Source organism: Hoplias malabaricus, chromosome 1 (assembly GCF_029633855.1).
Source record: "Hoplias malabaricus isolate fHopMal1 chromosome 1, fHopMal1.hap1, whole genome shotgun sequence".
Classification (NCBI taxonomy): domain Eukaryota; kingdom Metazoa; phylum Chordata; class Actinopteri; order Characiformes; family Erythrinidae; genus Hoplias; species Hoplias malabaricus.
Window position 1 is genome coordinate 18,677,801 of NC_089800.1, and position 26,298 is coordinate 18,704,098.

At 41.4% G+C, this 26,298-nt stretch overlaps 1 protein-coding gene across 2 annotated transcripts in view; it reads left to right on the forward strand.

The window, feature by feature from the left end:
• ctnnd2a (catenin (cadherin-associated protein), delta 2a) overlaps positions 1–26,298 on the forward strand; it is a 386,140-nt gene that overhangs the window by 309,191 nt on the left and 50,651 nt on the right. For both annotated transcript variants that reach the window (XM_066663258.1, XM_066663348.1), the window contains 4 exons: positions 5,714–5,831; positions 11,244–11,429; positions 20,426–20,599; positions 25,875–26,025. In XM_066663258.1, the coding sequence (XP_066519355.1) occupies positions 5,714–5,831; positions 11,244–11,429; positions 20,426–20,599; positions 25,875–26,025 (629 nt within the window). The remainder of the gene's footprint in view (positions 1–5,713; positions 5,832–11,243; positions 11,430–20,425; positions 20,600–25,874; positions 26,026–26,298) is intronic.

The following is a 26,298-nucleotide window of genomic DNA, read 5'->3' on the forward strand; positions in this document are numbered from 1 at the left end:
GTTTGTACTTATGCACGGCTCTGCAATTACACCATCAAACCACTAGGGACGGAATTACAAATACCTTCACACAACGTGGCGGCACAGTGGCGCAGCAGGTGGTGTCGCAGTCACACAGCTCCAGGGACCTAGAGGTTGTGGGTTCGATTCCCGCTCCGGGGGTGACTGTCTGTGAGGAGTTGGTGTGTTCTCCCCGTGTCTGCGTGGGTTTCCTCCGGGTGCTCCGGTTTCCTCCCACAACACACGTTGGTAGGTGGATTGGCGACTCAAAAGTGTCTGTAGGTGTGAGTTAATGTGTGTGTGTGTGTGTGTGTGTTGCCCTGTGAAGGATTGGCGCCCCCTCCAGGGTGTATTCCCGCCTTGCGCCCAATGATTCCAGGTAGGCTCTGGACCCACCGCGACCCTGAACTCGATAAGCGGTTACAGATAATGAATGAATGAATTCACACAATGTAATGGTGTAGTAGCATTAGTTTTATAAATCTGTAAAGTGCACTATTTAGGTTTTCTGGATGCTTATGCTACATAAATACATCCAAACTGCACTGTCCAATCATTGTAATAAAACCAGGAACCTCTGATTGATCTCTTGCAGTGCTGTCTGAGGGCTTGAAGGTCATGCACATTCAGCAGTGTATTCTGGGCTTGCACTGCACCAACTGAGAGTTTTCTGGATTCCTTGATTCTATTCAAAATATTATGTAGAAGGTGAAATATTTACATTTCTGCATTGAATGACAAGGTGTACAGCACCTTATTCAACCCCTGGAAACCATGTAAAACTATGCTCTGTTCCAATTAGCGACCAAGTCCACATCCTGAACATCGCAAAGAAGAAAAAAGCATGCAGAACATAGAAAGAGTCAAAACATCCCTAAAACTGTAAGGAAGAAACACAGAGGAAAAAGTACACAAGAGCACAAACTCTAAAATCGTAAAGACGCTAAGAGTCAGGACTCAAAGGGAGTACACATGAGTTTAACATAATAAGGGCATATCATAACAATAATTTTCCAACACAACCTGGTGTTACTCACACTGAACCACTGTATGACTTTGACAGCCTTTGTTTCACACAGGGCTGTTTTTGTTGTAGCACCATGTCATGCACGAGTGGTTTGCAGTCAGTTGTATTTGCATGTCGGATAAATACGGATCCTTCTTGCCTAAGCAGATGTTAGTTATTTATTTATTGACTGACACTCTTACTTTTTCACTCATGTCTTCATAACTCAAGTGGGAGGTACTCGGAACTGTTTAGAAACAAAGGAAAAACTGACTTGAGAGCCTAGCAACTGAGGTGAGATGTTGTGATGTCTTACTCTGTGACTCACTCTATTATTCACTCATTAAGTCTTACAATTTAATAGAAACTAAAACAATTTTGCTTGCTCTCTCTCTCTCTCTCTCTCTCTCTCTCTCTCTCGCTCTCTCTCTCTCTCTCTCTCTCTAACACCGATATTCATAGGTCCTCACTAAAGTTGTTACAAACATGTTTTACACCACCAACTAGGGTGTGTTTTCTCTCAAGTTCCCTCACTTTTTCCTCCTTCTAACTTTTTTGATTGGTATTATTTTAAAGTGTTTGGTACAGTTTAACAAGGAAATTTTCAATAAAGCAGCCTTTTATACAGCTGTTTTTAATTTATATTTAAATACTACAAAACAAAAAAATAGACTAAACAGTTTCCCATTGTTTTTTAGATTTTAACCTTCCAAACATTCCAAACAAACCTTAAAAATACAAGTATTATTTTTTAAAATAAATCTAAAGAACTACAACATCCTGAGTCTTTCAGTCTAATGTGTAATCTAAGTATTACACTATACATTATACAAGGCATTAAAGGTGATATATCCAACATTTTGTACAGCAAATAATTTCTGCGTAAACCATATTATGGCGTTATGGCATCCTGAGCAGTGAATGAAGTCACATACCTCTACGTGCTGTCCTCTGCTCTTTGTTTTCATAGCTGGGTTGACCGCATATGGATTTTAGTCCCACTCTATGAAAACATTGGCCCTCCCAAGTTTTATTTTGACAGACAGTGACCAAAGACACAGCGCTGCACAGAAAAGTACATTTTTGGTCACTAAATTTACAGACAGTGTAAATGTTCCTTTAAAGATACAACAGTGGCTTAAATCCTTAAAGATACATTACAATGTGTTTTCCAGAAGGGGAGGTAAATATTTGTAAGAGTCATGTGTGTAAATTGTGTGTATAATATTTGAGCTCCCTGAACAAAACATAAAAATGACTTCAAATTAAAATTCTCCTTCATGCTTCAGTGGAATCTGGTGAAACTTTGACTTTGAAAGCAATGCATCGCCAGGTGTACTCACCCCTCCCCTGTGTATGATAGAGTTAAGACTGTATCTAAACTCCCTATTGTATTATTTCTTGCACAGTCTATGTTTCCACCTCACCATCTTTTGAAATGATCATGTTTTCCCACTTAATCTTCACTGAATTGAGGACAATAATACTTACATAGCCCCCTCCAGCGTGTATTCCTGCCTTGCGCCCAATGATTCCAGGTAGGCTCTGGACCCACCGCGACCCTGAACTGGATAAGAGGTTACAGATAATGAATGAATGAATGAATGAATGAATACTTGCATAGGTATTTTGCAGATTTTACCAAATTAATATTTTATTTTATAATACACTCAGTGCCCTGTCCAGAGTTTGTTCCATTTAGGAGTTAATTATTTCAGAATTCTTTGGACCCACTGTGTCCCTGATCAAGATGAAGCAGGGTTAAAGAATGCTGTCACATGTTTCAGCTAGGGGTTCCTGACTTTAGAAGTATGTTTTACATGGAGCTCATATTTGTGTTGTTCATCACTGTTATACCAACATCTAGTAACTTTACAGGGGGAAGAAATACATTCCTAAGTCTCAGTGTAAGTGAATGTCAAAATATTTTCTTCAGGGTCATTACGGCACATTTACATTGGGCCATGCCCGTGATGCATGGACTGAACACAAAGTCCTGTGGTTCCAAATTACACAAGTAACATATGACCAGATACAAAGTAGTCCCACCGGGGTTGATATACACACAGTGTTTGCAGTTGAACTTCCCATGAAAGTCAAAGGGGCATGAATTGATCTGTGTCTTTGTTTAGAGACTCATTACAATCTGCCCAGACTGCAATACACACACACAAAGGCAGAAATGGATATCAATAAGCCCTCGGGTCCAGCCAAGCCCCATCCACACACAATCTGTTGGGCCGAATGAAGCCATATGAACAGCAGAGCATCAATATCTCTGGTAAAGGTGTACTACCAGCTGTAGAGTGGGAAATACCTAGATGAACCACAGTGGGGACAGCTCATGTGTGGTTCAGGTGGGTTTGGGTGTTATTGGTAGTGTGTGTCAAACTTGGATCAGTGTATCTATAGTGTGTAGTCTATGTCTGGTGTATAGTGTTTGTGTAATATATATATATAGTGTATCCTAGTCTGAAAAGGTAATAACCTAATAAGGCAGAGCTATAAAAGAAATAGGTTGTGTAGCCTGTGCTGCTAATGTGGCGTATTATCAGCTCAAGTTGAGTGATCTATGGGTAATGCCTTTGCCAAGTTAATGTGTTTGAAGGGGAAATGGATTCTGAGCACAACTGTCATCATTCCGTTCCTTGCTCACGCACCAATCCCGCGAAATGGAACCTAGCCATCGATCGAGGTACGACTGAATGAAGCAAGGGCAAATTAGCAATCGCTGTCTCATAGCATTTTCTGTTCCATGTGTGAAATTGCATTTTGTTTTTAAGGACTTCTGTGAGTCCCCCAGGGCAGTTGAGAGTGCTGTGGCTTAGACTTGTGTGTATGATTCCTCTTGGACTTGGACCATACAGCACAGATATAAAGATTCTGATCTTGAATAGGGCTTTGATCGGTTCTTCTGGTACTGAGCAAATATCAGAGACCAATGTTCAAGGCTTTTGATTCCAATCAAAAAATGTATTAAGTACAAGTCATTTTTTATCAAGAGTTATTGCAAAGATATTAAACCAATTCATCTATATCTTGAGATAATACACTTGAAACGAGAACGAAAAGTCAAAGGGAAATAAAATTGCAAAAAAAGGAAAAAGAAAAAAAGGACACTAAAGTTAATCTCATCTGATAAACTGCACCTGAGTCTTTCATCTTTGAGAAACAAGAGAAAGTCAAGTGTCACTCGTGCTTCAGAGCTTAAAAAAGACATAGGAAAACCTCAACGTGTTGGGTCTGCAAGGACGTGTAGCTGTCAAAAAGCCATCGCTGATAAGAGTTTGGAAAACTAAGAACAAGGACTGATCCCCCCCCCCAGAGCCCAGACCTCAACGTTACTAGATGTGTTTGGGACTCATGAGATCATTAGACACAGAAAATGCAACAAACGTCCAGGACTGAACTTTGGAGATGTTTAACATCAAACAACTTCCAATCAATACACTGACTTTTCTATTAACCCTCTGGGGTGTTTCGGCCACGTCTGAGGTAATATGACATCCTTAAAGTTTTTACAAATTGAACCTACCTAACAAAGTTTGTTCCCAAAAAGCTACACATGCTAATATTCATCACAAAAACAGCAACAATAATGTGACAGAAGTATGTATGTCTTTCAATGTTTCTCTTTTTTTTATGTTTAAATTAACTCTAAATATTGACTTCTAAATATTGAGCTCTGAACTTTGTAGACGTGGGTGTTGGCGATACACTGGTGTTTACAGTTATCTGACACTGTATTTTTTTTCTATATTTCTACAAATATGATGTGACACAGTTTTTATCACCCGTGGCTCACATATTGACTATTCATGAGATAGGTGAGAAACAAAGATTAGAAATACCCTACCCATTGTCAAGGAGAATGGCCCATTAGCCCCCACCCCACCCCCTCAGTGAGACCAACTGAATCGTTCATTTTATTAGTTTTGTTTTTATTTAAGTTATTTAATTTTCCTTATTGGTTGTTTTATTTTATTTTATTTTGTTTTATAAACATCTTTTGTACAGCACTTTGTTTCAGCTGTTGGTGTTTTTTAAAGTGCTCTATAAATATAATATATATAATAATAAATATAATGGTGGTATTTTAGTTATTTAGCAATGACACAGACTGCTTTGGAACAACAAATCATATATATGAGCTACAGATGAGACGAGCTGAGCTCTCAGCCTCTGCGCAATTACAAAACATTTACCGTCAGCTAGACTATCTAGTGAAAAAGCTAATCAGCACCAAACGTGCTGCAGAAAAACTAATCATATATTTTTCACTTACTCATCACAAAATGAAGCCGTCTTGTTACTTATTGTTCTATAACCAAAAGCTAAAAAATTAATTTTACAGACTCCAGAGGGTTATTAGGACAGTGGCATCCTTGATTGTTCAATGCAAATTAACATATAAAACCGGTGTGTAATTACTCTTTCATTCCCATACATATTCACTCACTCACATATTCACTCACATACCCATATACTATGGTATATATATGGTGTTTAGGAAAACAGCACGTCACAGGAGTTTTTTTTTTTTCTTGTTTCAAAATAATAACTCATGTAAATCATAAATGAATTACAAACAATCCACTTGTTCTCTCTCTCTCTCTCTCTCTCTCTCTCTCTCTGTCTATCTCTCTCTCTCTCTCTCTCTCTGTCTGTCTATCTCTCTCTCTCTCTCTCTCTCTGTCTCTCTCTCAGAAACGTGAGCTCTGCAGGGGAGGAGGCGAGGAGGCGGATGAGAGAGTGTGAGGGTCTCACAGATGCTCTACTTTTTGTCATTCAGACTGCACTGGGGAGCAGTGAGATTGATAGCAAGGTTTGTCTTTATCTTAAATTTTCTCTATGTCTCTGTCATTCTCTTTCTCTCCCTCTCTCTCTCTCTCTCTCCCGCCCCTCTCTCTCTCTCTCTCTCTCTCTCTCTCTCTCTCTCTCTCTCTCTCTCTCTCTCTCTCTCTCTTTTCCCAAAAGAGGAGTAAACTGTGTATTAATTCCCTTGATTTCAGAGGAAATATTGGCTGAGCATGTGTCCAAAAATTGTGGCAATATAGTATGTGTTCATTTGTTTGTGTGTGCAATGTCTGACTGGATGAAGGTGGTGGGCTTATGATGTGAGACAAAAAAATCAATGACAACAATAATAACAGGAGTAATAATAATAATAACAGCAATTATATTAATGATAACTGTAGTAAGAGACTAACCAATAACATCTACTTTATTTATTATATACATAGTTCTCCTCTCTCTCTTTGTCCTTCTCTCTCCTTTACTCTCTCAGAGCTTGAAGACAGGAAACAGCTTGTGTGTGTTTGTGTGTGTGTGTGTTTGTGTGTGTGTGTGTGTGTAAAACGCTGCACTATAATAAATAAACAGTTTTGTGCTTGGCTGCTCTCTCAAGGTTGCTGGGCCTCTATCTCCTAAATGGCGTTCTTTAATCATGATTTAACTGCGCTCCTCCACGGTGGCTCAGGGCTGGCTCAGGATGTGCTCATGGTAATGAGAATTGAGTGGCGGCTCACCGTTGATGCTACAGACGTGGTCCAGCACTGTGCCTCCGGTCATTTTCAAAAGTCCAGCTCATTACAGCCACCCGCTGCCCCCTCTATCTCATCTTTACAGCGGCCAAAGCCACCCCATGATTCTTCACGCTGGCACCAAACACAGTGACTTGTTTACTGTCTGCCCAGCCAGAGTCCATAGGGTCCTGGAAGAGCGCTGTGCGGGTAGAGGGTGGACATGAGAGTCTGTGGTGTAAGGGGATGTTAGGTCTCTTCTCCCATTAAAACAATAACAGAAAGTTCTTGTCTGAGCCTTAGCAAACTGAAAGAGTTCATACACTAAACCACACCCTTCTTACTCAGTGAGTGTCCGGTGTCTGCATACATACAATCACTGGTCAAATGTCGTTTTTAAGGTGTCTGTTTGTGTGTGTGTGTGTGTGTGTGTGTGTGTGTGTGTGTGTGTGTGTGTGTGTGTGTGTGTGTGTGTGTGTGTTACTACATCATTTGAACACAGCAGTTGCCCTTCACAATCTGTGAACAGTTCATGATGAATGGACCAATAGAAATGCTCCAGAAATACAATCCTTTTGTGGGTTCCTGATTTAGGGGTTTGCTCCTGGGGCTCTGTATTGAAATCCAATAGAGAGTGGGAGGTTTTCAACCTTCCTCCAATTTTTGCATAGTGAAGTTTCTGTAGTGCTGAGCCTGGAATAACAATGAAAGATGCTCTGTTCTACATAGTCCATATCAGTAAAGCTACACAATGATTTTGAAGCTGGAATTTGAAGGTATATATTACATAGTGTTACTTTGAAAAGGGGTTTTCCTTGTATAGATTTTTGGACAGCAAAAATATACTATGTATCTAACACTATATTGTGTAACTATAATTATATATATAGTGTAAATAGTTATGCTAGAGGTAAAGCCTATGCTATCATAATGTATCAGTCATTAGATTATTTTGCAGTGGTTGCCATTTTGGGGCCTGTGTATGCTTCTTTTGCATTACAGCACTAATATAAATACAAGGTGAAAGATGGATGTATTCCCTGCGCTGGAGAGGATCTCACAGCATTTACAACCACAGAAGCCTTCCATCTCTTTATGTCAGTAGGGCAAACATATGCCACAGTGTTTTATAATGAGGAGGAATAGGCAGTTATGCACTGTTAGCCATATAAGCAGTTTTTTTTTTCATAAAATTAAATGGAAACCTGTTCATATGTTTAAAACAACATATATTCAGCTATGAACTTCCTGCCTCCTTGTCTCACTGTCAAAATGTTTTACTCTTAGTTTAATTTTCTGAGAAATGCACTATGCAGGCTGTGTGGTGCTGTTTGGGACAGAGCCCATGCTCCCAATAATGTGACACAGATAAATGGGTCAGGACACCGCAGTAATATTTAATTAATTTTAACGTCCAAATGAGAACTAAGTATTTTGAGAGAAAATGTAAATGAATTAAAACATCCCAGTTTTGTTTGAGTAGTGCGTTTATGAATAATGAGCATGTTCTCAAAATGGCAGCTTCTGTGCACAGTGACATCACACAAAATCCAAGGATATTTACTGGACAGACCAGAACATTGGCCTTCAGTTATTGAGCTAACTCTGAGGGACCCCTGGATGGATTTCAATATTTTAGTTTCTTACTGGAAAATGTGGAAGGGTAAATGAGGGGGTAAACGGTTGCCAGGGGCATTACTAATATGTAAGACACATTTAATATTAACTGCAAGTGCTCTCCCGGCTGTTTAAAAACAGCAATCAGCCTCAACAGTCAGCCGTTTTCCTCAGGCTCTGGTGGTCAGTGTGCGTGCAGAACTAGGGCCATCCTGCAGAGTTCTAATTGCTGCAAGCGCCCTCCCTGCAGCTGCTGGAAAATCAGTTCTCGGTGCATGCTGCAACGCCCCAGCTTTCAGCTCAGCACCTGAGGAACAGCGCACTGTAAACCAACCTGAGTACTGATGCAGGCCACTGCTCTGGAGACCTGCAACTCAGATCAGAGGCAGAGACAGCGAAGAGGAGCGAGTGACTGGATGAAGCATTCAACTGTCTGTGGTCACTGATCACGTCCAGGAAACGATATTTACTTATTCCAAGAAGACAAATAGGGCTGGATTCAAGCCTTCAGCCATAACGTGATGACCACCCTCTTAATTTCTACCCTCATTATCAATTTTACCAGCTCTAATAACAAAGTATGCAGAGCAACATATTGACTATGATCTGTTATTGAAGAACCGCAAAGGGGACCTGTATGGTCAGTGAAGCTGAGACAATGGACAATGACTTGCTGCTCCTTACTGGGCCTTGTTTAAAAGCAATCTGGCTGAAACACTCCTTAGAACTTCTGTTACAATGGGCGGGGCCTAACTGCTATTAGCCGAACAGGCAGATATATGTAAATGAGTTGATAACAGGCTTGATTGGTCAGTAGGTTTTGTTTACATCACACTCCTTTAAAAAAGAAACAAGAGCCAGGTTTGTTTTCAGTGAAAATGGCATTTAAAGCAACACTAAAATTTGGTATTTTTGCTCCTGGGCTCCCCCTACAGCTGAAATCAATGGGGAGGGAAATGATACATAGTGCAGTTTCTGAAGTGCGAATCCCTGAGTAGCAATGACAGAGCCCCTGTGACACGTTAGTGAAGCATCACAATGAGTTTGAATCTGTAATATTAAAATAAAAAATACCGCCTACAGTTGCTTTAACTAATAAAGTTTGATGCGACTAGTGGCAGGTCGTGTTATTATGGGTCTGACGTGTTTTTCCCCTTCGCGCTGTTGTGGACGCAGAAAGCAAGGTCAGTGAAGCCTGGCGCAGACGAGGGCCCGATGTTAGTCAATATGTTTCATTACGTCTGAAATGCCAGCGCGTAATTCCGAGAGCGTTTCTTTGATTACAGTCATTATTCCTGTTTGGTGGAAGGATAGTCTTCGGCGAAAAACAAGGCGCCGCAGCGAGTCACTCATTTTTCATTGTAATTTCCCCCCTGCATTTATCCCCCCTTCTCCTCTGGCAGGCATTCCTCTTCTTCCACGGTTGTGTCTGCCTTTAATACCTTGTTAAATGGAGTGGATCTGGCTTGTCTGGGTTTTAGGAGGGGGGATTTTTTTTGTGTGTTTTGTTTGTTTGTTTGGTCATTGAACATATTTCCCTTTAATCTCTTTTAAATAGGAGACAGTGGAAGAGATATAATTAAGCACTTTTGAATGTGTAATAGCACCCATCCAGCCCTTTCTGACACTTTTATCCAACAAGGAAGGATAGCGAGGGAGAAAGAAGGAGGGGAAGAAACACAGAGAGAGAGAGAGAGTTACAGAGGGAGGGTGTGTCTAAGTGCTGTGATATTATACAGGACATAACCTTGTCTCATCTGATAAGTCAATGTGTTCTGTAATAACTGCTTTTGTTTCCTGATGCTTCTGGATGGCAGCAGCACATTAAAACCCATCAGGTCGTCATCTGTTTGTATAAGAGTGAAGAACCCTGACCTCCAGATCTGCCATGGGACAAGAGGAGTGAGCCCTCTTCAGTCAAATGGACTCATCTTTACTTTATCATCATCTCATCTCCTGCTTAACATCTGAGATTAAAAGGGTCAATATACGAGACAACAATACGACCTTTACAGTTATGAATTTACGATGTAGTCATGTCAAAACCTACCATACAAAAGTCCATATGGCTACTGAGCTCTAACATATTGTTGGGAGTTTTGTGAAGTCACAAATATAAATACTTTACATATGTGTATCCAACCTGACAGACATCTGGTTGGCAGTTCAAGTCCAATCCTAATATATAGAGAGGGGTCTAACACAACAACTGTGTAAGACTGAGGGGGTGGGTTGCGTGGTGCCTTTTTGGTCACTGGCACCTGGTTCATTTTCCACTACCACAGCTCTACCCCAAAATGTAGCTGGTGATGTCACCAAACACTGTCACTAATGGGACTACCAGTGGTAACATTAGGCATTGTTTACTCATCATGTATTCGCATATTGTGTTTTTGTTTGGGACTGAACACAGCTCTGCACATCGGTTGAGAAAGACTGTTTGTTGTTACACTGTCCAGCTGTCGTTGGATCTTTCGTCAGCCACGGAGCCAAGGAGCAGTTTAACCTCTACAAAAGACCACAGCGTACTTTTACGAGCTGTCGTTGTAAATTGGGGTAAAACAAATGTTATCTCTGCTGTAGCTTGGAGAACAGATGGCGAGTTTGTGTTGGATGTCTGCATTTTGTCTCACAGATTGACGACTCTCTCTGGACAATCAGCACTCTGCAAGGTTTACACATCAAGGTTTGGTCCCTACTCGGCTTGCTTGGAACCATGAGAGAGCAGGGATTAAAGACCTACCTGGCTCCAGGTACCAAACTTGCCTAATGCAAGAAAAGCAGATTAGGATCTAGTAGAGTAGTGTAGGTACCCTGCAGCGGAAAAGCACCGTTAGCTCAAAGCTATCTGACACCACACAACAAGAAATAAGTGTTCTCCTCCAAGCAAGTTGAGCCTCAGGTGTCAAAGAGGAAACATGCTATCCTTCATTCTGCCAGTGTGGTGGCATCATGTGATTTTGAGCAAAGGGACCTTAGGACCATGCTTGTACCATTTGTACCACGGTAAACAAAAATGCACCTGACTGTATGTGCATACTCTAGTGTGTGAATGAATGACTGCCAACTCTCTCTCTCTCTCTCTCTCTCTCTCTCAGACCATAGAAAACTGTGTGTGTATCTTGAGGAACCTTTCGTACCGACTAGCTGCAGAAACTTCTCAGGGACAGCAGATGGGCACGGAGGAGCTGGACGGCCTTCTGTGCAGCGACACCAATGGCAAAGACGGAGAGAGTTCAGGCTGCTGGGGCAAGAAGAAGAAGAAAAAGAAGTCGCAGGATCAGGTGGGGCCACTTCTCCGACAGCTTAACAACAATTACCATCATTATGAGTACACTGTGCTCCCTCTGTCTGGTAATTTCACACACAAACAACAGAAAGGTACACTGGGTAATGTCTGTGTTGTAATCGGAGGTCATTATGCGAGAAGTGGACTGACCTCTGTACGCGAGGAGGCTCTGAGAATTGAGAAAGGCTAGTTTTTGATGTTTTTATGCAGTGGTCTTGGGTTTGGGTTTGTTGTCAATCGAGGCATGTGCTTTCTGACTCCTTTCTGACCTCTTCAGTTTTGTAAGGGTTCTGAATCTGCTGATATGTTTAGGGTTTAGTGACTGCTGCCTTAGACACTGATCTAGTACAATGTCAATTAAAAGCAGCTATGTGAGTGAGTGAGCGAGTGAGTGAGTGAGTATGTGAGTGAGTGAGTGAGTATGTGAGTGAGTGGGTGAGTATGTGAGTGAGTGAGTATGTGAGTGAGTAAGTGAGTATGTGAGTGAGTGAGTGAGTGAGTGAGTGAGTGAGTGAGTATGTGAGTGAGTGAGCGAGTGAGTATGTGAGTATGTGAGTGAGTATGTGAGTGAGTGAGCGAGTGAGTGAGTGAGTGAGCGAGTGAGTATGTGAGTGAGTATGTGAGTGAGCGAGTGAGTGAGTGAGTGAGTGAGTATGTGAGTATGTGAGTGAGTATGTGAGTGAGTATGTGAGTAAGTGAGTGAGTGAATATGTGAGTGAGTGAGTATGTGAGTGAGTGAGTGAGTGAGTGAGTGAGTGAGTGAGTGAGTATGTGAGTGAGTGGGTGAGTATGTGAGTGAGTGAGTATGTGAGTGAGTGGGTGAGCGAGTATGTGAGTGAGTGAGTGAGTATGTGAGTGAGTGAGTAAGTGAGTATGTGAGTGAGTAAGTGAGTATGTGAGTGAGTGAGTGAGTGAGTGAGTGAGTATGTGAGTGAGTGAGTAAGTGAGTATGTGAGTGAGTGGGTGAGTGAGTGAGTGAGTGAGTGAGTATGTGAGTGAATGAGTATGTGAGTGAGCGAGTGAGTATGTGAGTGAGTGAGTGAGTGAGTAAGTGAGTATGTGAGTGAGCATGTGAGTGAGTGAGTGAGTAAGTGAGTATGTGAGTGAGTGAGTATGTGAGTGAGTGAGTATGTGAGTGAGTAAGTGAGTATGTGAGTGAGTATATGAGTGAGTGAGTATGTGAGTGAGTGAGTGAGTGAGTGAGTATGTGAGTGAGTGAGTGAGTGAGTATGTGAGTGAGTGAGAGAGTGAGTGAGTGAGTATGTGAGTGAGTGAGTGAGTGAGTATGTGAGTGAGTGAGTATGTGAGTGAGTGGGTGAGTGAGTGAGTGAGTGAGTATGTGAGTGAATGAGTATGTGAGTGAGTGAGTGAGCGAGTGAGTATGTGAGTGAGTGAGTGAGTGAGTAAGTGAGTATGTGAGTGAGCATGTGAGTGAGTAAGTGAGTATGTGAGTGAGTGAGTATGTGAGTGAGTGAGTGAGTATGTGAGTGAGTGAGTATGTGAGTGAGTAAGTGAGTATGTGAGTGAGTATATGAGTGAGTGAGTATGTGAGTGAGTGAGTGAGTGAGTGAGTATGTGAGTGAGTGAGTGAGTGAGTGAGTGAGTGAGTGAGTGAGTGAGTGAGTATGTGAGTGAGTGAGTGAGAGAGTGAGTGAGTGAGTATGTGAGTGAGTGAGTGAGTGAGTATGTGAGTGAGTGAGTGAGTATGTGAGTGAGTGAGTGAGTATGTGAGTGAGTGAGTGAGAGAGTGAGTGAGTATGTGAGTGAGTGAGTGAGTGAGTGAGTGAGAGAGTGAGTGAGTGAGTGAGAGAGTGAGTGAGTATGTGAGTGAGTGAGTGAGAGAGTGAGTGAGTGAGTATGTGAGTGAGTAAGTGAGTGAGTGAGTGAGTGAGTGAGTGAGAGAGTGAGTGAGTATGTGAGTGAGTGAGTGAGAGAGTGAGTTAGTGAGTATGTGAGTGAGTGAGTGAGTGAGTATGTGAGTGAGTGAGTGAGTGAGTGAGTGAGTGAGTGAGTATGTGAGTGAGTGAGTGAGTGAGTGAGTGAGTGAGTGAGTATGTGAGTGAGTGAGTGAGTGAGTGAGTATGTGAGTGAGTGAGTGAGTGAGTGAGTGAGTGAGTGAGTGAGTGATTGAATGAAAGATAAAATGAAAAATCCAGGTCCATGAGGTGCCTTGAATTTTAAAAGATTCCCCACTCTCAAAAATCTCACAAGAGGATGCTTCTTTACAAAAAACCTACAACAGACCTTTGTTCCTATAGAGAACGCAAAGTCATTTTCCCTGCCAGTGTTCTTTGAAAAAAGAATAATTTTGTCTGGCATGAAGAGTTCTCGCTGCAGCGACTTGTTACAGCCTTATTTAACAGCAAAGTGATGGAGTGCTAGTGGAACGGCGAGAATATTTGAACTTGCAGGTCTCCTGTATTCGGTCTTATTTGTTTTCTGCGCTGCACATCAAATGGAATCTGGAATTTGAATCTGCGGTGAACTGGTTGTGGATTAAGGGCAGGAATATTGTGGTAAATCGTGATGTGTTTTCGTGGCCTGATCCTGTGCAGTGAAGGTTTAGTCATTCCTGATGTGCTGTACACGATCTGGAACACATACAGCACCGATAATGATAGGTGAAAGACGTGGGCCCAGTAGTGGCCCTAAATCAGACTAAATTAAATTAAATTAAACTCGGAGACAAATGTCCATTCATCACAGTGGATTCCAGGAGCATCTTCTACAGTGTTCACAAAGGGCAAGCTCTGTATCGTAAAAAACCCCTGCTTCAAATAATACATCAGAGCAAGTGCTCCGCTGAGAGCGCTAAGCTAAGCTTTATTAAGCATTGTGTGTGTGTGTTTTTCTTTCTCTGTTATTTGTGCTTGTTTCTTGAATATTTTGCCCTTTTCCCTATTATTATTTCCATGTGGTAGTTATGGTCAGGAGTTAAAATCTTCATTCTTGGACCATCTTTCTTTAACAGTATCCAAACTCATACCAAGATACATTATACAGTTGCTTGTAATGCATGTGTTGTCATCAAATTCTGGCCTTGTCATTAAACTGAAGGCTAATAAATACAGCCAAGCAAGCAACAAAGCAACATTATGTAGTAGTTAAGTGTTCTCCCTGTGTCCGCATGGGCTTCCTCTGGGTGCTCCGGTTTCCTCCCACAGTCCAAAAACACACATTGGTAGGTGGATTGGTGACTCAAAAGTGTCCGTAAGTGTGAGTGAATCTGTGTGTGTGTGTGTGTGTTGCCCTGTGAAGGACTGGCGCCACCCCCAGGGTGTATTCCTGCCTTGGGCCCAGTGATTCCAGGTAGGCTCTGGACCCACCGCGACCCTGAACTGGATAAGGGTTACAGACAATGAATGAATGAATGAATGATTATAGTAGTTAAAATTACACCTTCAAAATCCTTGTGATGTTTCACTGAGTTGTATCAGTGAGAACAGATTCTCTGTAGAACTGCTTAGAACTGCAGAAACTGCACTTTGTAGCTTTTGTACCACCCCCGCCTTCTTTCCTCCCGCTCTTTCTTGATTTCAGGAGAGTCCGGTAAAGATGATTTGCACCCTCAACTGTAGGTGGAACCCAGGAGAGAAAAAAACATAACCACAGCTAGGGTTCCTTTAATGTAATTAGTCAAACACAACACACCTGAACCAGGCATGAGTTACTGACCTGTATTTATTGCTTCATTCAAATCACCCAAGTATTCACTTGATCTGATCCAATTATATCTTCCCAATAGCAACACACCCCACACCCTCACACACATACACACATTCCAGACCCCCGCTAGCAATAATCAGCTAACGTAAGCAGGGTCAGATGACTGTCTATACGGCATGTAGTCAAGGCCTATTTGTCCACATTAGTCCAAGGGTGCTCTGGTCAATCTGACTAGACGTTCTCCTCTGCCCACAGGAGGAAGCTGCTCTGAAAGAGGACACCAGGGCCTGCAGGCAAGGGAAGGCTAATGCACTCTGTTAAATCATTTATCGCTGAGTGGCAGCTAGCTAGTTTTGGCGAAAGCCGGGCAAGTTCCAGGTCAGTGCTGCTAGCGTTTAGCGTGGCTAATTGACTGAGAGTGTAGAGTGTGTAAACAAGGATGTTTGCTAGCCAGCAGCCTCTAATCCTCGTCTGATTTAGCATTAGGGAATGAACACACACACACACACACACACACACACACACACACACACACACTCACACACACACACGTGTCTCATTTTAAGTGTCTTTCCGATACTGCAAAACTTGTGGAAAGTAACTAAGTCAAGTTTTATCAGCAGTGTGTTTATCTGACGTGCTCCTCAATGGAACCGTGGCTCCATTGTTTGGCTATGGCCTTGGGCTAGCGCCACAGTTCTGTAGCTAGCGGTTATGTTCTCCACTCTCTGGAAAAAAAAAGGGAAAGTTTGTTTATGAAAGAGCTTAGCGGCAAGCATTTAGTCAAAAACGTGAATAGCCTGCTGAAAGGTCTTAAGTAAGTTTCAACAGCAGAGAAGCAAAGCAAAGTGGATTGACTTGCCTGCCAACATTTCATCGCTAGTCAAAGGAGCCTCTGAATTCTGAAGGAACTTGATTGTGAGGATGTTCTTGGACTGCGGTTCTGCTGCCTTTGGAGTCTGAGTGATTTATTTGCCTGGTTAAATCAGAGCTCCACCCTATACTTTAAAATAATTTCAGATTAGATTCAATTTTTATGTTTTGGCTCGGAAAAAAAAGTCTCATTAGGGTATATAGGTATATAAAATGTATTAATGGTCAAAACATATAAAGTTTAATTAAGAGGAAGTGTCTGGGGGTAAACATGAAAAGAATATTTAAGAATAGGGTAGTAACATGTTAAATTTCGTGTTATTCAAGGATTCCTACAAGGGAGACACACACACACATACACAGACACACACACACACAGAGAGAGAGAGAGAGAGAGAGAGAGAGAGAGAGAGAGAGAGGCTTATAACTCACAGCTACATACAGCTCCCCGTACATTTCACCACCCACTGGCCTTGCACTACCACAGCAAGCCAAAGGGGGTCAAAAGGGGTCATAGTACCACTTCATTCCTGTGTTGTAGAAACGAACACAGGTAACAAACTTTTACTTTTCCTCACATTGAATTATCATATAAATCATACCTGAGCCTTAAAGAACTGACACCATCAGGCTCAACACACAGCTTAATGAAGTGATTAGTAACGCTACACAGTGTTAGCTAGTCTGTCCAAGTATCCCTCCCCCTCCGCCGGCTTGTCAGCACTTCTCACTTTGTTATAGTCCTTCGCACGCACCATGAGATGCCAATTAGTCAGCATTTCTGTAATTATAGCAACATGACAGCAGATGTCATTCAATGATCAGATAATTAGCATCACTTTCAGGGCTAAACAAACCTCTCTTCAACCATATACCCTCAATTAGCTTGGAAAGCTAACACCACATTAGGCTACTCCTGGCAGATCATATTTCCTGGCTCGAAATAATCCATGACACTTTTCTATTTGTATCCAGACTGTGTTGGGTTCACACTGTGCTGTAAGTCTGCTGCGAATTAGAAATCCAATAATTCAAACCCACTGTTTTTAATGACAGTGTTTCCAGTGAGGGGTTATTCCATGCACTGCTCAGTTTCTCACTCAGATAGCAGACATATTTTGGTAAAATCTGTCTCAAATTGTGGCACGTACAGCTCCGTTACAGCACTAGAAATTGTTGTGTGGGCCGATCACAAAATAACTTTCATGAGCCGGGTTTGACTGGGGTTACGACCGGTGCAGTGTGGGCTAGCCCTGGGCCAATTGTCAATTGGGCCCAGATTTATTCCACAACACAACTGACATTTGGCCCATATAAGGTGTACCTGTGGCTAAACTGAGGAAGCCAGACTCACTCAGTCAAGCCATCATTCCTACAATCCTCCAAAAGTTTCATAGTGCAGTTTCTGCAGTGCCTTCACGTTTCTCTCTATTAGAGCTGAGCATCACAATGATCAAAATAACTTATACAAAACCAATAAGAACTTAAAGATAAACTATTCACAGTTTTGTTGTGTCCCACTTCTTATCACTCATTCATTATGTCATTATCTGTAACCCTTATCCAGTTCAGGGTCGTGGTGGGTCCAGAGCATACCTGGAATCATTGAGCACAAGGCAAGAATACACCCTGGAGGTGTAAACCCACGCAGACACAGGGAGAACACACCACACTCCTCACAGACAGACATCCGGAGGAAACCCACACAGACACAGGGAGAACACACTGCCCACTTCTTGTCACTGTCCAATGCAAAACATCTCCAGTGGCTGTCCTTCAAATTTTGTGAAAATTTCTTAATGAAGGGACCAATAAGAAATGCTCCAAAATGAACTTTTTGCATTGACTTTTGAAAGCTTTTGAAACTATTGAAACTTAAGGTTTTTTCCTTCTCCTGTAAAGTTACTATTTGTAAAGATACATGTTTTTCACTGAACAGCGATAATTTGCACTGCTTCTTCTTGCTGGAAATCTCTACCTGTCACTGGAAATAAATGCATCTGTGATTTTATCACTAGTTTAAGAATACCCTGAATAGTCTTTTAGTTAACAATGTATATCAAACAGAGAGGCACATGTACACATGCACCCAGGTACAGTTACATAATTGGACTGTTATGGAACTCTCAAACTTTGTGGCCCCTGTGTCCATAGAAAGTGATTTTCAAACCTAAGCACTTTTTTTATATAGTCTGCTGTGCAAGAGAGGTGCACACCAACCTTCCCGTCTTGCTTTTTCTGCTTTTTCTTCAGACCACTCTGTGTATTTCAGAGTGTTTCAGACTAGCCAAGCTTTTGCTAACTCCGCACTTTTTCCCTCGAGGACGAGTCCTAAATGAGAAGGTGGTGGACTGGGGAAAAATAACATTCTATATCATAATCCAATACAAACAAGATATTGGATGTGTAATATATGAAACATAAACACAGTGAGCAAGAGGATAATGTTTGGACTAGGAAAGTGCCTAGCGCCGCTTTTCCGCTACAGAAGATGCGCCTTGTAAAAACAAGGCTTTGTGTGGCCGGTGGGCCCAGCGCCATGCGTTTTCCATCAGATGTAATGAAAAATGGATTTCCTACTGTAGCGCAAATCAGCTTTTCTAGACAGGTGTCTGATTGATTGAGCGCCAACTACAGCAGAAGGAATGCTAAATGCTAACACCTTTTATACCAATGGTATAGAACCTAGCACAGATACAGATTGCCTGGCTTTGGCTTTCTCTCTCTCTCTCTCTCTCTCTCTCTCTCTCTCACACACACACACACACACACTGTCTCTATTCTTCTCTCTATCACACCTCGTGTACAGAAAGAGTGTGGCCTCCTGGGTGCTCTACCTCCCTCCAGCAGTTGACTGAATGAACAGAGTCACTCCTCAGAGCAAGGAATAGGGGGGATGGTAGTGAATGCACACTCATTAATAATGGAGGGGAGAGATGGAGTGAGTGTTTTTTTTTTCATGATGCCGAGGTGTTTCAAGAGTTGCTCTGGCAGAAAGTAGGTCAGGCTGCGAGTCCAGCACTTCCATTATTTTATTGTATTTTTTTCAAACTGTACCCCTCATCTGTCTGTCCTTGGGCTAAAAAGCTTCCCTTTCCATTGGGTCCAAATTCCAAATAGAAATGGTCCAAAACATCTCATTACATTCCTCAATTATATTTGTCTATAACCATACCAAAGAGAACCAGCTGTAAACCATAACAGCCAGGGTCTATTACAAGTAAGAAATCTGCCTATAACAACTAATATATAGGGCTTTACAGCTGCATAGTACCTACAATGCTCAACCCTATTCAGCTCTACTTGCTGTTTGATATCTGGTATCTGCTCTGGTTCAAGGGACCAGTCACTAAATTTACCCAATGGAAAAGCGAAAGAAAAGCTTAGTAGAGTTAAGCAGAGTAGGCACTATGTGGTGGAAAATTGCCAATATTGTTCAAACAAGAAGCAAACCATAACAGATAAATTCTATTTAACAAGATGATTTAATCCTGTCATGATTAAAACATTGCTGATTTATATAGACATTTTGTTGCACCTTACTACTTTGGTCAAATCTTGGCTAACCTCCAACTATTCCCTGTGTGCTTGGATGGATGCCTGGTTGCTAGCATGGAAGGTTAGATGCCTTGCTCTAAGGTCTCTTAGCCTTGAATGTTAAGGAAAGAGACAGTGCTGTTTCTTCACTCTACCCACCCCCCAAGTTTTCTAACCAATCCAAGGAATGAAACTGGTAAATTTCCAGTCACGATCCTGCTTTTGTAACCATTAGACCAAGTCTGACATTTCTCTAAAATATGTGCTAGCACTCTGAAGCTCTAAATTGCAACGTCTGTAGCCTGTTTTACTGTGGACTTACCGTGGAACTGTTTGTGACTATATATTTAGCTATATATTTAGGAGCAGATAGTTAGTCATTTGTTTGGGTGTAGCCACTTGGTTCAGGTTCATTTGGGCAGCTGGACTGGATGGCTAACTTGATGCTAACTCTGCATATATGCGAGTACAGCTGCTGGGTTTTGTTGTGAAGTTTTCAGAGGCATTTGGAAGGCTGTAGTGCAGGCAGATGCGGATTTGCTAGCAATGTTAGCATTTCCCGTGTTGTGGATATTGTAATTCCTGTCAGAAAGTCAACAAGGAGCTTGCAGGCTCCCTGGTGAGCGCTGGCACCTCTTCATCTCACGCTCCTCATCCTCTCAGAGTTGGTACATGATGAATGACAGGCAGGCGCTAAAAGAAACTCTGCGTTAGTCCATTGTGCTGCAGGCCGCTTGGGCTAGCATGCTTGTTTCAGTGCTAACAATGGTTATATTTTTATTCTGAGAGCTGTGGCTTTTGTTCTCTTTTCTCCTCTTTTCTTCTTTAGCTTTTTTATTTTTTTATATTTCACAAATGCTTTTTTCCTCTTGTGTTGCGACTTCTTGACTCAACTGCTCTTTCTTTTCTTCACAGTGGGATGGTGTAGGCCCTCTCCCAGACACTTCAGATCCCCCCAAGGGGATCCAGATGTTATGGCACCCCTCCATAGTGAAGCCGTACCTCACTCTGCTGTCCGAGTGCTCCAACCCTGACACACTGGAGGGGGCTGCCGGGGCTCTGCAGAACCTGGCCGCAGGGAGCTGGAAGGTAATGAAAATGCAAAAGCATAATCACTTTGTTGGCTAAGGATTCTTTTATGTATGAGAGTTTTGTTTTGGTAGAATTGGGGCATGCTTAAATACAGACAATACAGAATGTACATGGTAAGAGCTACTGCAAATTGAACAGACCCTCAAGAAAATATGGGCATAGGATATTGACAAAGTAGGATATTCCAAATACAATCATGTAAAGCATTCAATATTCACTCTAATGGTGCTTTTCCACTGACAACAGTTTTCCACTATGGTACCTGTTCTTCTTGACTTCTTCCTAAAATAAAGCCAATGATGTCTCAAAACATCATCTATAATGGTGACTGCGGACTTTGGGAAATATAGAAACGGTGGCAGTAAGATTAAGAACTGTTTACTCATGATGTGCTCGAGTTTTGTTGTTACTGTTTTTTGTGACTGAAAGTACCAGATGTGTCTAGTAGAAAACCAAAAAAGCAGAGCCAAGCTCAGATGAGTAGGTACCATTCAGTGGAAAACCATCATATGCTTGTACACACCTTTTAAATGTGAATTCCAACACATTATGTTGCTCCAATTGTGGTTAGTAACACAACAATAACCAGAATGTTTATGTTTTTTTTTTTTTATCTTCCTCATACTGATGAACATCTTAAGGGAAACTGGCGTATGTGTCACCTCATATACCCCAGTGCAACTGCTAGACCCTGTTCACACAAGAAAGCAACAAAATGATCAGCAACAAGTAATCTTCTATGACACAATTAGGTGGCAGGGTGGTGGGGTGAACAGTGGATCATCCCCATTTAAAGGAACAGGCGTTAAAACCAGTCATTCTGAGCAGAATTGTGTAGACATGGGGACTATGCTGCTGTGGCACTTGACCCTTGTGGTATTTTTACCCATATGTATGTGTCCATATTAGTCAAGCCTGTCTAGGTTGCTGTGAGTGTTTGTTGCCTCTTCACTGTGTGGTTTTTAAATAGAGTGAATTCAAAGGGTGGGAGAATATATGCCAAGCCTGTTATTGTGAGGCAGTCTCCTCTTATCTGTCACATCAGTGCTATTAGGGAGCGCATGTGTACCCTGGTTCTATTGTAACCCATCCTTTAAGCCTTATTTATAGACCTCAATCCAGGCTAATCCTTTATATGTGTCTGCAGATTTGAACAGACTGATCAGAGACAGGTAGCAGGGCTTAAAAGAAGTCTTTGAAGGTTGTATTTTTTTGGCATTTGTGTTTGTTTTACACTCTCAAACCGAGTGTGGTCTGCTGTCAGGGGAGAAATAGAGTGTGTTCGCTTTCTGTTAGGCATGGGCCTGGAGGAGGAAGTGTGAAATCACATTTTTCCTGGCCAGGACTCACTCACTTTCCTTAGATGTAGCGACCAATAGAATCAATGTGATTGCACATACTCTCTAAATCTCTCTCTCTCTCTCTCTCTCTCTCTAGTTTCTTCTCCTAAAGTCTGTTTGTATTGCCATCACACAATTATTCACTTTAGCCAAACTGACAGACAAAAAAGAGCAGAGCTGGAATAAATGTCGTTTGCCAGGTGCTTCAGTGTGTGTTGAAAAAGCTTTGAAATATTGGGTTTACAAATAAGTTTTACAGAGTTTTTACTGTATAATTTTCCTTTTGTCGTTTTATGCTAACTGTTGTTTAGTAATTAAAATGTTCATTTTATTAAAAACACCCCTGAAATGTAGTAGTTTGAACATGGCAAGCGAGAAGAATTTATTGCTTACTGCATTCAGTGAATTCCATCAAGAAAAAAAAAATCACTGCAGAAGCACAAGCATAGATTTGTTCCATTTTTGGGGATAAAATAGTATCCAAGTGCATGTGAGTTTTGGTTTAAACGACTTAAATGTCAGTGAACTTTTTGAAGGTAGCATCTTAATACTTTTGTTCAAACTTAATCTTAATACAATTGTCATTTTAATTTTAGACTTAGACTTTGACTTTATTGATCCCACATCAGGGAAATTCATTTGTTACAGCAGCACACTATCTTTTTTTACACAAAGTAATAAAAAAAAAACAGTAACACAATAAAACAATAGAGTACTGACATAAAGACTTATAAACGTACATACGTCAAACATTTATACCCTTGCACATACTCAGAGATCAGGGATTTAAATTAGTGCACATGATTATTTACATTGTTGGGAAAAAGGCAAAGGTAGTAATACTGGTGATAAACAAATCAAAATATATGCAAGATAATGGATGAAAGATATTACATATTGTGAGTATTGTATGTTGTGTTTATTTTACACAACAGTTACCATAAAAGGGCAGCACGGTGGTACAGCAGTTAGCTTCTCTGTCGCACAGCTCCAGGGATCTGAGGTTCATATACACCTTCACAACTTCATATATCGTGAAACACTGTATCATTAAAGTAAATCATTTTAGCTCCCTCAGTTTGTGGGCACTTAATTAGGGTGGCACGGTGGTGCAGCGGGTAGTGTTACAGTCACACAGCTCCAGAGACCTGGAGGTTGTGGGTTCAAGTCCCTCTCCGGGTGACTGTCTGTGTGGTGTGTTCTCCTTCGGGTGACTGTCTGTGAGGAGTGTGGTGTGTTCTCCCTGTGTCTGCGTGGGTTTCCTTCGGGTGACTGTCTGTGTGGTGTGTTCTCCCTGTGTCTGTGTGGGTTTCCTCCGGGTGACTGTCTGTGAGGAGTGTGGTGTGTTCTCCCTGTGTCCACATGGGTTTCCTCCCACAGTCCAAAAACACACGTAGGTGGATTGGCGACCCACCGTGACCCTGAACTGGATAAGCGCTTACAGATAATGAATGAGTTACTGTAAAATGAAAAAAATGAGCAGGGGAAAATTAGAATTGCTTTAAAGTAAGCTTTAAAACTTATTTATAAACCTAAGACTAGTCATGACATTTAAATCAACTATATATATACATATCAAGATGCATCCCATCAGAGGCAGAACTTTGGAAGATTTGGAATGACAAGGGCTTTAAATATCTTTAAATATCCTATAAACTCCAGGGTTAAGCCTAACAGTTAAGTTTAGATGAAAGAGGCCTCGAGAACAATCCCTCCATATCTTGACTTACTGTCACAGATAACAGAGAAATAGCATGAGGCTGGATTCATCCAATTAATTTGGGCTCTTGGTTCCTGTGTTTGTTCTTCAACTCATGTCCACCCCACTGTTATTTTACGTAAACCCAGCATTTATGTCAAGGACTACTTTCCATATTTGTGAGTTTAAGTCCAAGTCTTTTTTCTCCTTAACGTTCTCAAAAATGCACTCCACTAAAGTGCAATGAAATACCGCAGTAATCCGTTTGTTATTCTTGAGATTAATTGAGTAATCAGAGTTTTTAGAATGGCCAAACAATAAACATGCGCCGTTCTGACCCATAACAAACCCTGCTCTGCTTTTCAAAGGCTCCGAATTACTTTATCAGAAACAAACAAAAGTGTAATTAAAACTCCTTCTATGGCCTTTCTCTAGTTCCAGCTTGAAGCCCAGATGCTTGTGCCATTGCCATGACAACTCCACATCTGAATCCCTTACTTTTAAAAGCATTTAAATGCCAAATCCAGTGCACACCTCTCTTAATAAAAATATATGTATCCAGGAGTTTGTTCGTCACTGAAGACATTAGACATTGGGTCTAAATTTATCAAAATAGACAACTTTTATTTTAACGGAAATGCATGATTTCCATGTTTGTGAGACCCCTGCTGTTCCTTGAAGAACATAATGTTACTTTTCAGAATTTTATATATTATATTATTTCTAAATTTTATAATTGGGTGCAACTGTACAAGTGAGGGGCAGCACGGTGGTGCAGCAGATCTTGGGGTTGTGGGTTCGAGCCCCACTCAGGTGACTGTCTATGAGGAGCTGGTGTGTTCTCCCCGTATTCATGTGGGTTTCCTCCGGGTGACTGTCTGTGAGGAGTGTGGTGTGTTCTCCCTGTGTCTGCGTGGGTTTCCTCCGGGTGACTGTCTGTGAGGAGTGTGGTGTGTTCTCCCCGTTATTCATGTGGGTTTCCTCCGGGGGCTCCGGTTTCCTCCCATGGTCCAAAAAAACCCCACACGTTGGTAAGTGGATTGGCGACTCAAAAATTGTCCGTAGGTGTGAGTGTGTGAGTGAATGTGTGAGTGTGTGTCGCCCTGCCAAGGACTGGCGCGACCCTGAACTGGATAAGCAGTTACAGATTATGAATGAATGAATGAATGAATGTACGAGTGAGCAATTGGAGTCTCTCTTTCTCTCTCTCTGTCTCTCTCTCTGTGTTTCACTGGAGTGTTATAGTAAGTGAATAATTAATAAATACATTTTTTTCAGTAATTTACCCACTTGTTTTAGTTGGTGAGATTAAGGTTAGGCTCAGGATTAGCCTTGGAATTCATATAAAATACACATGGGTAGTAGTAGCTGTAGTAGTTGTAGTACATAGAGAGGCATATTATTTGTGTTCCCATTCAGTACAATGCATGTGTTGTATAATAACATTAGCCTTGTAGGAAATTCACCCTCACTGTGGTTTACTTCCTGCCTAGTTTTACTGACATGACTAAAGCATTAGAGTGTACCACAGTAGTGCAGCATTACTGTAATTGATATGTAACATCAAACAGCACAAAAAATTGAATAATTTACATATTTTTGACAGAATATCACTTTAGGCTTATTTGGATGTTTGCCAGTGATCTGCCAGTCCTGTCCAACCTAGCAACATTTGTTATAAAGAAACCCATTTGTTCTGAACTGAGCAAACAAGTTTTTTTTTCTCACCTGCATTTCTTGCAAGGCATATTAGATTTTTTACTTCCTGGGAAGATGCAGAGTTAATAACAGCATAATCATATAACAACATCAAACACTATATTGTTCAGTAAAGTCAGTGCTCAGGAGGTGCAAGTACTTATTGTAGTAATACACTTGTCCAGTATAAAACACTTCTTGAAATTCCCACTGTCCTCCAGTCTATATGTGGTGAACTTCAGGAGCTGAACTGAAGGCTTATCACTAGAGTACCATAATTAGAATCTGACAACAGAATCAACCAGTCAGTTATGAATTAAAGACAGCGTCCTATTCCATGTCATAAACAAGCTCCAGATGCATCTCTGAGTGCAAAATATAGTGGCGACATTCAGAGCCAAACACAAGGCCTAGCTGTAAGTAGTTAGCCATGGTGTTATTACATCTCCATAATAACATAGAAGTGACTCATGAATGATGAAATAATTTCCTGACACTGTGTATCTGTGTGTGTTTGTGTGTGTTTTCCACTCAGTGGTCCGTGTATATCCGTGCTGCTGTGAGGAAAGAGAAGGGTCTCCCCATTCTCGTTGAGCTCTTGAGGATAGACAACGACCGGGTGGTGTGTGCAGTTGCTACAGCTTTACGGAACATGGCCTTAGATGTGAGAAACAAAGAGCTGATTGGTAAGTGCCTCCACTCCTCTTACATTTGCCTGAAATCCCTTTCAGCTTTAAAGCACATGAGCACTAGATATTTTGTATGGTATAATTAAGCTAACATTAGCCTAGCGGGTTATTCACCCTCACTGTGGTTTATGGGCCTCATTTTGATCACAGTGTAGCTCAGTGGTGTAGCATTACTGGAAACATTATGTAGCAACAAAGAGTTAGAAATCAGAATTATTTTCATATCATTGCTGTCCAAAGAAAAACATGTATCTCTATTTTTATGTTGAT